Source organism: Zalophus californianus, chromosome 13, assembly GCF_009762305.2.
Source record: "Zalophus californianus isolate mZalCal1 chromosome 13, mZalCal1.pri.v2, whole genome shotgun sequence".
In the NCBI taxonomy this organism is placed as follows: domain Eukaryota; kingdom Metazoa; phylum Chordata; class Mammalia; order Carnivora; family Otariidae; genus Zalophus; species Zalophus californianus.
Window position 1 is genome coordinate 33,566,600 of NC_045607.1, and position 14,511 is coordinate 33,581,110.

General features: G+C 36.9%; 2 protein-coding genes across 7 annotated transcripts in view; one reads left to right on the forward strand and one right to left on the reverse strand.

The window, feature by feature from the left end:
- XPA (XPA, DNA damage recognition and repair factor) overlaps nt 1-14,511 on the forward strand; it is a 60,048-nt gene that overhangs the window by 37,628 nt on the left and 7,909 nt on the right. The window lies entirely within an intron of this gene.
- The window catches only part of NCBP1 (nuclear cap binding protein subunit 1), a 38,036-nt gene that overhangs the window by 13,886 nt on the left and 9,639 nt on the right, over nt 1-14,511 (reverse strand). For all 3 annotated transcript variants that reach the window (XM_027614451.2, XM_027614452.2, XM_027614453.2), the window contains 10 exons: nt 13,283-13,439; nt 11,039-11,146; nt 10,577-10,698; nt 8,973-9,042; nt 8,087-8,302; nt 5,220-5,317; nt 4,421-4,484; nt 2,479-2,589; nt 1,618-1,682; nt 112-174 (listed from right to left, as the gene is read on the reverse strand). In XM_027614451.2, the coding sequence (XP_027470252.1) occupies nt 112-174; nt 1,618-1,682; nt 2,479-2,589; nt 4,421-4,484; nt 5,220-5,317; nt 8,087-8,302; nt 8,973-9,042; nt 10,577-10,698; nt 11,039-11,146; nt 13,283-13,439 (1,074 nt within the window). The remainder of the gene's footprint in view (nt 1-111; nt 175-1,617; nt 1,683-2,478; nt 2,590-4,420; nt 4,485-5,219; nt 5,318-8,086; nt 8,303-8,972; nt 9,043-10,576; nt 10,699-11,038; nt 11,147-13,282; nt 13,440-14,511) is intronic.

Consider the following 14,511-nt stretch of genomic DNA (forward strand, 5'->3'; position numbering starts at 1 on the left):
CAAAAGTATTTCAGACTGTGTAGAAGATTGTTTTTATGTTATAGCTTTAAATATTAAGTTTTCTTTATTATGAGAGCAGAGAAAGGAAAGATAAAACGTACGACCACTTACCAATCTTCCCAGCTCCAGCGGAACTGGAAGTTACTTAGATGATGGGAAAACCAATTAATAAACCTATAGAGAGAAGTGGGCAGGTGGTGGGGGGAGATAGAAAAGAATGAATGGTTGCAGTTTGTAACAGGAACTTACATAATCTGTCAGACAAATAAAACCCTACTTTATAGAGTTAAATGAAAATCATATCCCCCTACCAAAGCTGTATCTTCTGCTGTCACTTACCCTTTTCTCTGCAAATCTTATAATTCGTCTTCTCCCCAAAATAACAGTCCCCTATTTCACTCCTTGTAATAGAACTATCCTTTTTAAATGAATAACAGATATGATGTGAGTGCCTGTTTTCTGCCAGGCACTATATATACATACGTGCGTGTCTGTACATGTATACACACACACTTATACATATACAGTTGAAATCTCACAATAATTTTCAAGTAATGTACTATCTTCCCCCATTTCACTGACAATGTAACAGAGGCAAAAGAAAAGATTAAAGGAATTCCTTATTAAAGGAATAAAACATTTTATAAGTGGCAAAGCCAAAGTGTAGTCTCTCATCACACTATACCCTTTTCACCACAGACAAAATATACATCTCTTTTCCCCTAAAAATACATCTAACTAGATAGAAATCACCTTAGTATACAGTATAATGCTATGAAATTTGTAAGAGCCCAATATATATTCCTGAATTTCAAATGGCATAAATGTGATGTCCAACACAACTCCTAGTTTTATTAATTAGACTGGAAGAAAAATCAGAAGACGCTTTCTTAAAGCATGTCCCTCACAGATCTGTAATTGCAATCACTGAAATTACTCAGGATAACAGGTTTGACATAGAATAGTGGTTACTGATAATGTTCAGATATGGACATGAAAGATCATGGTAACTGGAGAAATGTTCAGTACCTCTCCCAATCTGAATTGGGAAACTGACAGAGGTAAGAAAGAATACCAGCTGATAAAGGCGGTATACCCCCCAAAGAAGACAGTGGGCATGCAATTACCACACCTCTAACAATCCAATATGGTCTTTGGTATAAACTGAGTCTTCAAGCTGTAGTTATGCAGAAGCTAATTATTTTAGAAGCAGATACTATCTATAAACAAAAATACATACATAATACATAATAAGTATACAGTATTAGACTCTGCTTCTGCACAGGGGATAGTTAGTATAAAGCCTATTTTAAAAGCTTACATACCCAACTACAAAGGAAAAAGTATAATTATACCAAAGCACCAAACAAGTAAACAATGAACGAAATTAAAGAAAACCTCAGCATGGCCATCATTTCATATTGAAAGTTGTACTAGAAAGTATAAGGTTACATTATGAGTTTTATTATTATACAGAGGATTATTCTGGGAAGGCAAGAAAGAAAAATCAACTTAGAAATTCTAAAAAGGCAAATGTTTTACTGATCAAATTCTTTTATACAGTACAGGGAGCAGAAGCTGCTAGCCATCAGTATAGAAATAAGGCAATTACTGTACCTGTCTACACATGTAGTGTTCATTGTGTCCAAACGCATGTACAACATTTCAGTTGCCTGTGCAAGCTGTGAATTTGAGGATAAGGAAAACTACTCTCCATCCTCCTTCAAAATAAGTTGTGATAAAAAAAAAACATTTCTTAGAAGTCTGTATAATGACTAATAATGCTGAGCATCTTTTCATATAATTGATTTTTTTTTAAAACAGCTTTGAGTTACCAATGACGTACAATAATGTACGGTAATGACCTGCATACACCCGTGAAATAAACACAGTGAATATTTACACATCACCTCTACTCTAAACTTTCCCCATGCTCCTTCAGAATCCTCTCTCCCCCTCCTCCCCTGGGTCTGCAAGCAAATATAAATATTGGTCTGTTGTCACTGGATTACTTTGCATTTTCTAGAATTTTGTGTAAATGAAATCATATAGTATAAATTCTTATTTGTTTGGCAAACTTTTATTCAGCATACTTATTTTGCAATTCATTCAAGTTGCTGCCTGCCCCCAAAATTTGTTCCTTTTTATTCCTGAGTAGTATTCCATTGTATAGATATGACAAATTTGTATATTCATTTATACATTGATGGGTATTTGGATTGCCTCATTTGGGGTTATTATAAAGTTTCTATGAACATTAATGCCCAAATCTCTGTAGGGAAATGTGCTTTCATTTCTGTTAGGTAAATACCTAAGAGTGGAATGGCTGGATTGTGTTTAACGTATGTTTACATGTATGTTTAACTTCTGAAGAAATGGCCAAACTTTCCATGAAGTGATTTAAACCCAGTAAGAAATATTAATAGTCTTTTAAAGCCAGGCCAAAGAGATTAAGTTTAAAAGCAAAGGGAAGGATACAACTTGGGGTAGAGAGCCAGGCTGAAGTTTGCACAGCTCGATGAGCAGTGTTGTGTACATCACATCAATGTGCGGCGGTGCTGGAAGCTGAAACAGCTCTGCAAAGATCACCTGCAAAAGAATTCATGAGTCAGAACTCAATTCAACAGGTATCTGTACTTTCATCAGAAAGACCTCAACATTCTAAACGTAAACTCTAACTCCATGGCATTCATAATTAAAAAAAATTCCTTTTTAATCTTTAAAATTATGCTCTTTAAAACATGGAGATCTGTAATTGAATACTGTAATGAAAATTTCATCCTTCTATAACTCAAATAAGAATATGCAAAAATTAATGCTTATTTGATACTGCCAAAGAACTGTACAATTAAATTCCAACTCTGGAAATATCAGAGTTGATTCAGGCAGGTGATCCATCAGGGTTTCATTCCTAGTAGTAAAAACCCTCACTAGATTCTGAGGATAGGAACAGAAGACAGTCAAGTCATTCCAGGCTGCTACTTAAAAACTACTTAAGAAGAGATGGTGCCTGGCCATCTCTTTGGTAGTCCAAGATTTCTCTGACATGATTGTTGTTCAGAAACTTGTTTCTACCCTCCCTATATAATTCATGAACCACCTATCTAGAATTCTAAAGCCTGGTCTGCATTCTTTCGTCTCACTCCCATCTCCCATCCCTCTATACTTCATTCTTTTTTTTTTTTTTTTAAGATTTTATTTATTTATTTGACAGAGAGAGCAAGAGAGCACAAGCTGGGGGAACAGTAGGAGGGTGAGGGAGCCCCATGTGGGGCTCGATCCCAGCACCCTGGGATCATGACCTGAGCTGAAGGCAGACGCTTAACCATCTGAGCCACCCAGGCGCCCCCCTCTGTACTTCATTCTGAATTTTTACACATATTTCAGATTTGAAAATATGACTTACATTTTGCATTTCAACAGACGTGTCAATGAGTCAGGTTCATAGTCTAAACATGACTCTCAAGTTTTATAAAGACAGGACAAATGCACTATTTTTAAGAAAGCACACAAATGCAGTATGAATAAAAAGTGAATCTGTAATCATAACAGTGCTCACTTTCATGAGTATTTTAACATAAAGGAATAATGCAATCAACAATCTGACTCATGTATGTGTCAAGTGAAAAGTTTTTTAGAACATAAATCTCTACAAGGCATTCAACTTTACTACTACTATCACCCCTCCGCATGACTTAATATGGGGTCAAACGCATCATCTTTTCTTCCTACTTCCAAAAACAATGGGCTTTTTTGATTTCAAGGAATATTCATACTTCTCCCTACCTTGTGTTACAGGGAATATACTAGTATGAGTATGCTAGCAATAAAAAGCCAGATAAACACAGTTAAGAATAGGTTATTTGCCTGAAGTAATACAATATTTTATTTATTTATTTTTAAAAAAGATTTTATTTCTTTGACGAGAGAGAGCACAAGCAGGGGGAGCGGCAGAGGGAGAGGGAGAAGCAGGCTCCCCGCTGAGCAGGGAGCCCCACGAGGGACTCAATTGTAGGACCCTGGGATCATGACCTGAGCCAAAGGCAGACGTGTAACTGAGCCACCCAGGTGCCCCAGTAATACAATATTTTAAAGTATTCAAGCCAATTACGTATCTGGTAAGTGGACAATGTGCTGACAGACTGGAGGTAACTTACACTATCCATGAATGAAGACATACTACATAAATAATTTATGGGCAACACAATATTCCATTTGGCTACTGGTCTCAACCTCCTCTTTTCTCTTTACTAACATGGCTGACAGAGCACCAAAACTGACAGCAATTTCCTTGCTCCTGTGTTAATTTTCAGTACCTGACAAGTTGCAAGGGAAAAAAAAAAAGCCAAGAGTCTATTACGCTTTAAAATCAGCAGAAAGATTCTGAAACTTAGAAACATGCTCCATGTGGAATGCATACCTCAACTATGTGGTAGTTCAAGGGGATCTTGTTCTTCCCTGGATAGCTCACCAGCTGTGCAGCACTATAAAAAATGTAACTGAAGTTTAATAAGTATACAAAGATACCTAAATCAAATAAGCAGCTCCAAAAGCAGTGCATTTGGATTCAAGGGAAAGAAATCTTTTCTGAAATGCTCTAGATTTCAGGTACTTCACTTAATTAACTATAGCACAAATTACTTTGTTTACCACAAAGAAACCCTTTAATGCATCCAAAATTCCTTAAAAGATCAAAAGGAATAAAAGTAATAATACTAAGAAAGCATATTCAGATCTACTAACTTTAAAAATGTTAATAGAGTAAACCACTCCCCAAATACTATATTCCTTTCCACCTTAAAATCTAAACCAAAACTCTCCAAGGCTTAAGGAAATACTAAAAATAAACTTTTCCAAAGCTTGATACATAAATGTTAGGAAACTATTAATATTCTTTTATTCCCGTAACATTCATAGCAAAAACAGTCATTCAAGTTAGTTTGTCCATACCATATGGCAAATAACCACACAAAAAAGCCAACATCATATGCACATTATTATAAGACACTATTGTATTATGAAGCAGCCAGAGATACTATTTGAGTGTGAAGGGCCTTGAAAAAGCAAAGAAGGGTCTTTAGAGATTGGTCTTACTTAGCAAAACAGGGCATCAGGAAGAGAGGAAGATTTTCTTACACTCCTAACATACATTTTGCTCTTACCAAATCAAAATTGCTACTTTTTCTCCACTCAAAAAGTTGTCATGAAAACAATCTTACCAAGTCTTCCTTTCCTTCCAGTGGGACTTAATGATACAGTGAAGATTCTCTTCTATGACAAATCTTTCAACTGAATGACTCCCTGGCATTACAGGACCCTGGAAAGAAAACCCAATGTATATACTACAAATCCAGAGAAAGATACTGTCTTTCATTTATTTAACAAATATTTGAGAGCTTATTACGTTCCAGACACCATACTGGGGGCTCCCAGGATGAAAGTTCAGAAGTGTGAAAACTCCTGTCCCCGTCATACTCCCTTCTATCGACAATACAATTAGGGTGGCAGTGGCAGCATTTTTTCTAGTGCCCCTGACAGTATACTATCACCATCCATCTCAAACCAAAGAGTTTATATCATTAGTTCTATATGGTTTGATTTTTTTAAACCACGAGAGTGGATTAACTTCCATAATAAATATGGAGAGAGGAGAAATTTTTACTCCAAACACTGTATAGACATAAAAAGTCATATATGCACTGAAAGACAGCCATACTTGGGGCGCCTGGGTGGCTCAGTCGGTTAAGCATCTGTCTTGGGCTCAGGTCATAATTTCTGGGTCCTGGGATAGAGCCCCCTGTCGGGCTCCCTGCTCAGTGGGGAGCCTGCTTCTCCCTCTCCCTCTGCCCTCCCCCCCCCACTTGTACTTTCTCTCAAATAAATAAAATCTGAAAAAAAAAAGACAGCCATACTATTTAAAAAAAATGGTTAAAAAACCTGCATTTTTTTAAGCATATGCATATAGCAAACAGGTTCAAAGAGTTTATTTTTATTTACTTATTTACTATTGTAGACTTTTAATCTCTATTAATTTTTAATATTTTCAAATAAACTTTTTTTTTTCCAAAGACCAAAACAAAAGAACCAAATCCTTTTCATTTTTAGGGAAGCAAATACTTTATATTTTTATGCTCTTCTGGCAAAGGAAAATGGGCACATTAGAGAGGCAACACCAATTAAGTATAAGTTTTCTTATAAATTAAGTACAAATATACAAGCAACATCAATTAAGAGAAACACATTTTAAGGTCCTATTCTAGTTCCTCTTATACAAACAAATGCCTAACTACAAAGATTCTAGCCATCTTACATGTACATTAGATTTCCAATTAGATATCCCTAATGAGACCATTACATAATGTTGACTGAAAGCATTTCACTATATATGCAATATAGCGAAGTGGGTAACAAGCTGATAATTCTGTACATGTAACTGATTATCTGACAATGTTTTATTCTGAGACAGATTATACATACACTAAATTTTCACTGGCCAAAACCAATTTAAGGTAGGACAGAAAAGAGAAGACAGGAGAAAGAAAACTCAAGTTTGATCTCAGGTGGTAATACTGGTGCTCATGCTAGTGGTTCTCAAAATGGGACAGTTTTGCCCTCAGGGGTCACCTGGCATCTCTGGAGATAGTTGTGGTTGTTACACCTGACATTTCCCCTCTGGATGCTGTTGGTAGAGGCCAGAGGTGCTGCTAAGCATCCTACAATCACAGGACAGCCCCCCACCACAAAGAATTCTCCAGCTCCAAATGTCAACTGTGCCAAGGCTGAAAAGCCCTGCTCTCTGCTGACTAGGATGTACTATGCAATGGTTATGGTACTTTAGCCAGAACCGATCCAGTCATCACCATGCTTGCTGCTGGGCTGTTCAAGTTAAGACAGTCATTCAAATGCAAAGATATAAAATAAAGCAGAGTGAAAATGTGAATTTTTATACCAAAGGTTAATTTCAAAATCATACATTTTCTTAATTAGTAAAGTATAATGGCTGTTAACAACTTGGCTTCATAATAAAGAATATGCATATTTAAAAACTAGAGTCAGCCTATACTCATCTTTGAGGTTTTTAAATTAAAAATATTTTAAAATATTTTTTTAAAGATTTATTTATTTGAGAGAGAGAGAGTGTGTGTGTGTGGAGGGGAGGGGCAGAGGGAGAGGGAGAGAGAATCCCAAGCCAACTCCACGCTTAGCACAGAACCTGACAGGGGGCTCCATCCCAGGACCGAGATCACGACCTGAGCTGAAATCAAGTGGGATACTTAACCGACTGAGCCACCCAGGGCCCCTAAAAATATTTTATAATATTAAAAAAAAAAAACAATTATATAGTATGAATAATAAAACAAGCTGTGAGGGTTAGAGAGAAATGGATAATCTCAAAAACTGGGTATTTTTTGAGGCGCCTGGATGGCTTAGTTGGTTAAGCGTCTGCCTTTGGCTCAGGTGGTGATCCCAGGGTCCTGGGATCAAGCCTGGTGTCGGGCTCCCCACTCGGTGGGGAGGTTGCTTTTCCCTCTCCCTCTACTCCCCCGGCTTGTGCTCTCTCTCAAATAAATAAATTAAATCTTAAAAAAACCAAAACACAAAAATTTTAAAAACCTAGGTATTTTTCTTAAAAAAGTCTTATTAATAATAGCTAAAATTATGGGGCACTTATGTGTCACATACTGTTCTATGCATTTTATGTTTTAGTAATTCAATCCTCATTAAATCTTTATTAGAATATACTATTATTATTATTCCATTATGAAACTAAGGTAGAGAGGAAGTAACTCATGCAAGATCATACAGCTAGGATCTGACTACACCAGGATTAAAACTTAAACCAGTCTGGCTGCTGAACCTATTGCACACTGTACTCTCAATCTACTTACACATGCTAAATAGAATTTCTTGCATAATGAGGTGATACCATTCACTAAATTAAACTGTTAACTTCACTGCTGTTGGTCCTCTCAGATAATAAACCACTAGGAATTAAAATGTATCACAGGCATAATTCAAACAAGATTAAGCCACAAGCACAATGCAATATAAGCCCTCTGATAGGAACTTGTAGTTGGTCACATACCTCGGGATCATCTGTGTAATCAAACATTCTGAAGATGACCCGTGGCATCGGGTACACGGAATCTTCTGTGTGAGGAGGTGGTGTAAAAGGAGGCAGATTGTGTTGCAGTGCTTCACATAGGATGCTGTCAAAGGCAAGATAAGGTCTTAGGATGTGCCGCTCCTGCCAGCGATCCTTTTTCAATTTCTGAATCTGGGCCCACAGGCAATCTAAATACTAAAGACAGATTAATTTTTAGTAATTAATATGTGTATTTGGAGGTCATAAGAGTTAAACTACATAAACCAAAAACTATTACCTTATAAAATACAGGATACAAAAGTAAGCGAGTTTGCAATTAAATACAGTACAAAGGAATAGTGCTAAGTTTTTGTTTTTAATTACTTTATAAAGTCTACCTGTCTGTAAGCTATTACCATTTACATTTTCAAATTGGGCACTTAAATAAAAAATAACTGTATCTGGAATCCCACAGAACAGAGAATGGTTTGATTACATTCTAACACTTATTAAAAATCGACTATATGCTGGAGCGCCCAGGTAGCTCCGTCGGTTGAAGTGTCTGACTCTTGCTCAGGTCATGATCTTGGGGTTGTGGGATCAAGCCCCATGTTGGGCTCCATGCTCAGCACCGAGTCACCTAGATTCTCTCTCCCTCTCCCTCTGCCCAAACTCCCCACCCCCTGCCCCTGCTCATGCACGTGCTCTCTCAAATAAATAAACAAAATCTTAAAAAAAAAATCCACTATACATCTAGAGCTATGAGGAGCTGGACCCCTGATATGAAATGTGGAAAACCAGCTAATGTAGATAAATGGACTATGTCAGAGACAAGAATCTACTCAAGAGCTGCCTGTGCTTGTATCATGTGACAGAACCGCTTTACCTCTTCTTGCGGATGTGGTTTCTCAGCAGTCCATACTTGTAACATGGGCACATGTGTCTTTTGGCGTCTTCTAAACATAAAAATGAAAATCTACCCTTAGGTTTTTAACAACATGAAAAGATGTTTAGTTGCTTCATAATTAATAAAATGCAAATTAAAGCAGTAAAATAACATTTTTACCTATCAGATTGGCAGATATCAAAAATTTTGATAATGTATTATATTGCTGAAATATACGCAAATATGCAATTTCAAACACTGCTGGCAGAGGGGCTAATTGATACCATCTCTTTAGAGGAGATTTGGAAGAGTATCATCTCTTTGGAAGGCGATTTGACTAAGTCTATCAAAATTAAAATCGTTAAGACACTTCAACCCAGCAATGCCATTTCTAAAAACTTCCACCCTTCACAGATATATCTGCACATGTACACAAAGACATGTACATACATAAGGATATTCAATGAAGCATTGTTTATAATATAACACCAAAAGACTGGAAATAACCGAAATGTCTACCGACAAAGGACTTGTTAAAGAAATTATGGTATGTTAAAAGAGTGGAATACTGTACAGCTGTTAAAGAAGAATGAGGCAGATCTATATACTTTTATGCAATAAATCCAAGTTAGATTAAGTGAAAAAAAAAAAAAAAGCAAGTGAAGAACAGTATGTATACCGGACTACTATTTGTATAAAAAAGGGGAAGGACATATACTCAAATGCTAGGATATTCATATTCTTTTAGTTTTATTCTTTTGCAAACATCTACATTTTAAAAAGAACCAGTACGACTTTCAAAAACATAAAAACATTAAAGAGATTTATCATTTAAAAGTAGCTTAAGAGCAAAGAAGATTTTTTCTTTAGATTTTTTGTAGCTTTATTTGTAACTGATTAACAATATCCAAATAAGTTACCTATTAATGGATAGAATATGAAACTTAAAATTATTCTGAAAGAACATACGGGGACACAAAACCATTACCACACTGCTGGTTAACTGCTAAATTTATGAACAAGCCCTACTATCAGTATACCTAATAAGACAAACCAAGTTTTTATGCCTACTTGGAAGAAATGGGTAATAGGAGGATATGAGACTATTTTAATTGAAATGTGTCATTTACTCAAGAAGTGTGGGCTGGGTGGAAGTTAAGAGTCAATGTTTTAAAGACTTGGTCTGGGATTAACTTACATGAGATAAATACATTGTATATGCTAAACCTCTCTCTCAAATACTGTGGTTCAGTAGGTCTGCAGGTTGGGGTTGGAGCACATTTAAGTACCATAGGTGATTCTATGCACACTATGATTTGAAAACCACTGTGTGAGGATAGAAGATATTTTATGACTTCGCAAATATGTACCAAAGCAGCTTAAAAGGAGCTATGTTACCAACTCCTTTGCATCAGCAAAGTAAGCAAACGTTTGATTACTCTGAGGTCTCAATAAATTATAACAGAAGGGGAATGAAGTTACTTGGAGGAAGCCATAGGAAACTCCACAGCTTATCTTTGAGAAATGAAACTGAAATGGCATTACTAACAGATAAAATACAACACATTTATCATATCAGTAAGAACTATGAGCTGTGTCCTTACTTAAGATAGCTTTCAGTGTTGGCAAAGATGCGGTCCATCTCGGCATCTTTCTTTTCATACAACTCCTTTCCAACCCAGGGCAAAGACGACAGAAATGCATAAACATACCAATCTCGCCGCACCTGAAGAATTTTTAAAAAGGCAAATTTAAAATATGCGCTTGTTAATTTTCATTCATATTGTATTTATTTTTGAATGAAATCCTATGGAAGCTTAAGTAAGACACCTGACTCTATCAGAGCATTTCTACCTGATATTAGTTTTAATTTTATTAGACAGAATCATTTGAATTAACATACAGATATCAAGAGAACCCACCACTATGGCAGTTGACTTAGCTGGTAGATATTAAGAATTTATAGTGTGATAATCTACTGTTATCTTTTGGTTTTACTAAAAGGTCGCCAAGTGAAAAATTCCTAGTACTGCATGGACAAGATTCAGCACAAGAGGTTTTCTTACCTGAGGTACATCTTCTTCCTGAGTTACACTTACAAAATTTTCAAACATAGCAACCATGGATGGGGCAGCAATGACATGACAATTCACAAGATCAGATAAAAAACGGACCTATGAGGGAAAACAATTTCTATTAAATCTAAATGTAATATAATCACACAACAGGCAATCTTGTAATGACTGAAACCACAGATCTGAAAAACTACCCTCAAGGCCGAATCTAGCCTGCTGCCTGTTTTTCTTTTGCATAGCCTGTGAACTAAGAGTGGTTCTGGATAGTTAAATGCTTGAAAAAAATCCAAGAGTATTTTATGATTTATACAAATCATCTGAAATTAAATTTGTGTCCACAAATAAACATGTATTGGAACACAGCATGCTCACTCATTTATATATTATTCTATAACAGCAGAGTAGTTGTGACAGAAACCGTATCAAGGACAGGAATCTGCACTTGCAGGTTCCCATTCCATAGAGCTACTTCAACCTATCATCTTCTTTTCCATTCTCTATGAAAAAATTTTCACTGGACTACAGAAATGGAAATTTCTGAACAGGTATCTGTTGGATGTCCTTTGTGTGGCACTGCTAAGCACTATTCAAGTCCCTGTTGTGTGGGAGCTCACAGTCTAGTAGGAGAAGCATAATCTCAACCCAAAGGGATGACTCCTATACTACAAAGTAAATAAAAAGTGCTCTAAGAACAGTGATAAAAGGGGTAGGGGAAAGCACCATAAAGGAGGTAACACCTGGACTAGGTCATAAAGGATGAGTGAAGTATGCCTCAAGTGGAGAGCAACAAGACTATTCTAGGCAGAAGGGTTCACAAAGATGTGTTCAGGGATCTGCAAGTAATTGTGATACAGCTGGAGAGTAGATGGGAGGCAAGGATAGAGAAACAGATTGGGGCAATCATGAAAGGTCAGTATGGAGTCTGGACTTAATCTTACAGCCTGATTGGTGTCTAACTTTTTTGGTAATATATTCAGCAAAACAATCTGATCACATGCCTCCAACTATATGTGATATAAATAAACACAAATATCATCTTAAATAAATATATATAATATACACTGGCCCACTGTCAATCTATGTTATTACATATTAGCAAGGCTTATTAATTCTATTTTCATTTAAGATATTTACTTCAGCTCACCCAGTGAATCATCTTTAGCACAGGCTTTTAAGACCCTCCACTCTAGAGAATGGGAAAGAACTGAGGTTTGTGGTCTATAACCAAATGAGCAAAGTGAGTTACAGAAAGACCAGTCTGGTGCCACAGTAGAAGATACAGTGAAAGGCAGAGAATCTGGATGCAAAAGGATCAGTTAAGAGGCCGTTTTAAGAGATGAGGAGGAAGGAAGCGCCTGGCTGGCTTAGTTGGTTAGGGCATGAGACTCTGGGTCTTGGGAGTCATGAATTCAAGCCTCATGTTGGGCATAGAGTTTAAAAAAAATAAAAAAGCATGAGAAGCTCTTAACTATGCCAGAGGCCCTAGAGACAAAAGAAAAGGGACAGACCAGAGAGCAATTTAGGGGGCAGAAGTGACTGGACTTGGGGACTGCTTACAGGATGAGGGGGCAAAGGGAAGACAAACATTAACGCTCAGGTCCCTAGATGGGTTATGCAGTAGACAGCAGACCCTGTGTGCAGTTTGGGGAGAAGACAGAATGATGCATTACTTTTAGGGACTTCCAGGCAAGCTATCTTAGGGCTAACTAGGTAGTATCTGGAACACAGGTCTGAAGCTCAGGAGAAAGGCTGAAACAGGACATTCAGATTACCGACTTGTCAGGAAGGGGGTCATGTCATCCAAATAAAGATGGTTTATAACGTAATGAGAGAGAATGAGAATGCTTCAGGGGAGTGTTTAAAGTGAAGTGAGGATAGAATCCTGGGAAACACAAAATGTAAGGGGTATTAGGAAGATGAGCCAGTAAAAGGAAACAGAGGAATAGAAGGGAGGTGGTAGCAGCAGGAGGTCCTGAAACAGTGGTGTTGCAGAAACCCACAGACAAAAAAGGAGTGTAAAGCATCATAAGCTACAGGAAAGGCAACTAGGATTTAGAGTGAAATGAAGCCACCGGGTGAGCTCTGTGGTACCTTTAGTGAGAATGGTTTCAGAAGAGCAGCTACTATGGTGAGTGGGGAACTATATTTCAGAAGAATGGATAAATTCCTTGGTTGCAGCTCACTTCTTCCCTCTATCCCAACACTAAGTCAAAATACACCAAAAAAGTAACTTACCAAATATACAGCTTCATTATAATTGTTTGCTTTCAATGATTCTTTAAGTTGTCGAATCATAGCTTCTACAAACTCTCCACCAAAGTTGTAATTCCTGGCATTCAGTAGTCCAACTAATGTTGTATAAATTGTCAACTTCTCAGGTAACAGGCGTGCACTGATTTGAGAACCCAGTACAAGAAAACCCCCAAATAACAGTATTATGTTACATTGCTCAATTCTATATTATATAAATCTTTTATCATTTTACTAGCTTTGGAACAGGATTACTTTGAGCTATATTTAAAAAAAAAATTTTTTTTAAGGGTTTTATTTATTTGAGAGAGAGAGAGAGAACACAGCAGGGGAAGAGGCGGAGGGAGAGGGAGAAGCAGACTCCCCGCTGAGCAGGGAGCCCCATGTAGGGCTCAATCCTGGACCCTAGGATCATGACCTGATCTGAAGGCAGATGCTTAACCAACTGAGCCACCCAGGTGCCCCATACTTTGTGCTGTATTTTTAAAACTACTTCAGAAAAGACATAAATGTTGAGAAGAGTTGCAGACATGACCCCTGCAAGTTTTCATTTTAATTCTAGTTAACCCAAGAATTAAGAAAATAAAACACTTTAATTATAAAGTTATCAAACTGAAATAATATAACTAATGCTAGACCAGTTTTTCTTCCAATGTGTTTAGTGAACTCTAAGAGCAGTTCTACAGAAAATGTTTCCATGGAAAAACATCTGGGGAACACCAGGTGAAACAAGTTTCTTTAATGTAGAATCATTAAGGGGGAGAAGGAACATTTACCATTTCTAAACTTAGCTAACCAAATGTCACAGGATCAGAATTCCACTTTGAGAAACACTATTTTAGCTGCTCAGAAAAAATTCGGAACTAAAACCACTTCCAACTAAGTTACCATCAGTTAAATTGCTGAATGTCAACATGGTACTTGGACATAGTAAGATTTCTTTACATCCCAGTTTGCTTACCCTAGGTGTGTTAATTTTCACTAAGGTTATTTGAAAAGCAGGGACGAGGATTACAGTAATAAACCTTTGGAAAAAGCAAATATTGCTTCCTAATGTAGGTAGCCTTTAGAAATTCTCTCAAAAAGGAAAGCAAACAGAAGCTCATGATCAGTCAGACTCTCTTACACATTCTGTGTTTTCCCAAGGTGCCTAGCAGAGTGGTAGGGACAATTTAGGTTTAAAAAAAAAAAATACGTGCCCTGAGAGTAACCAC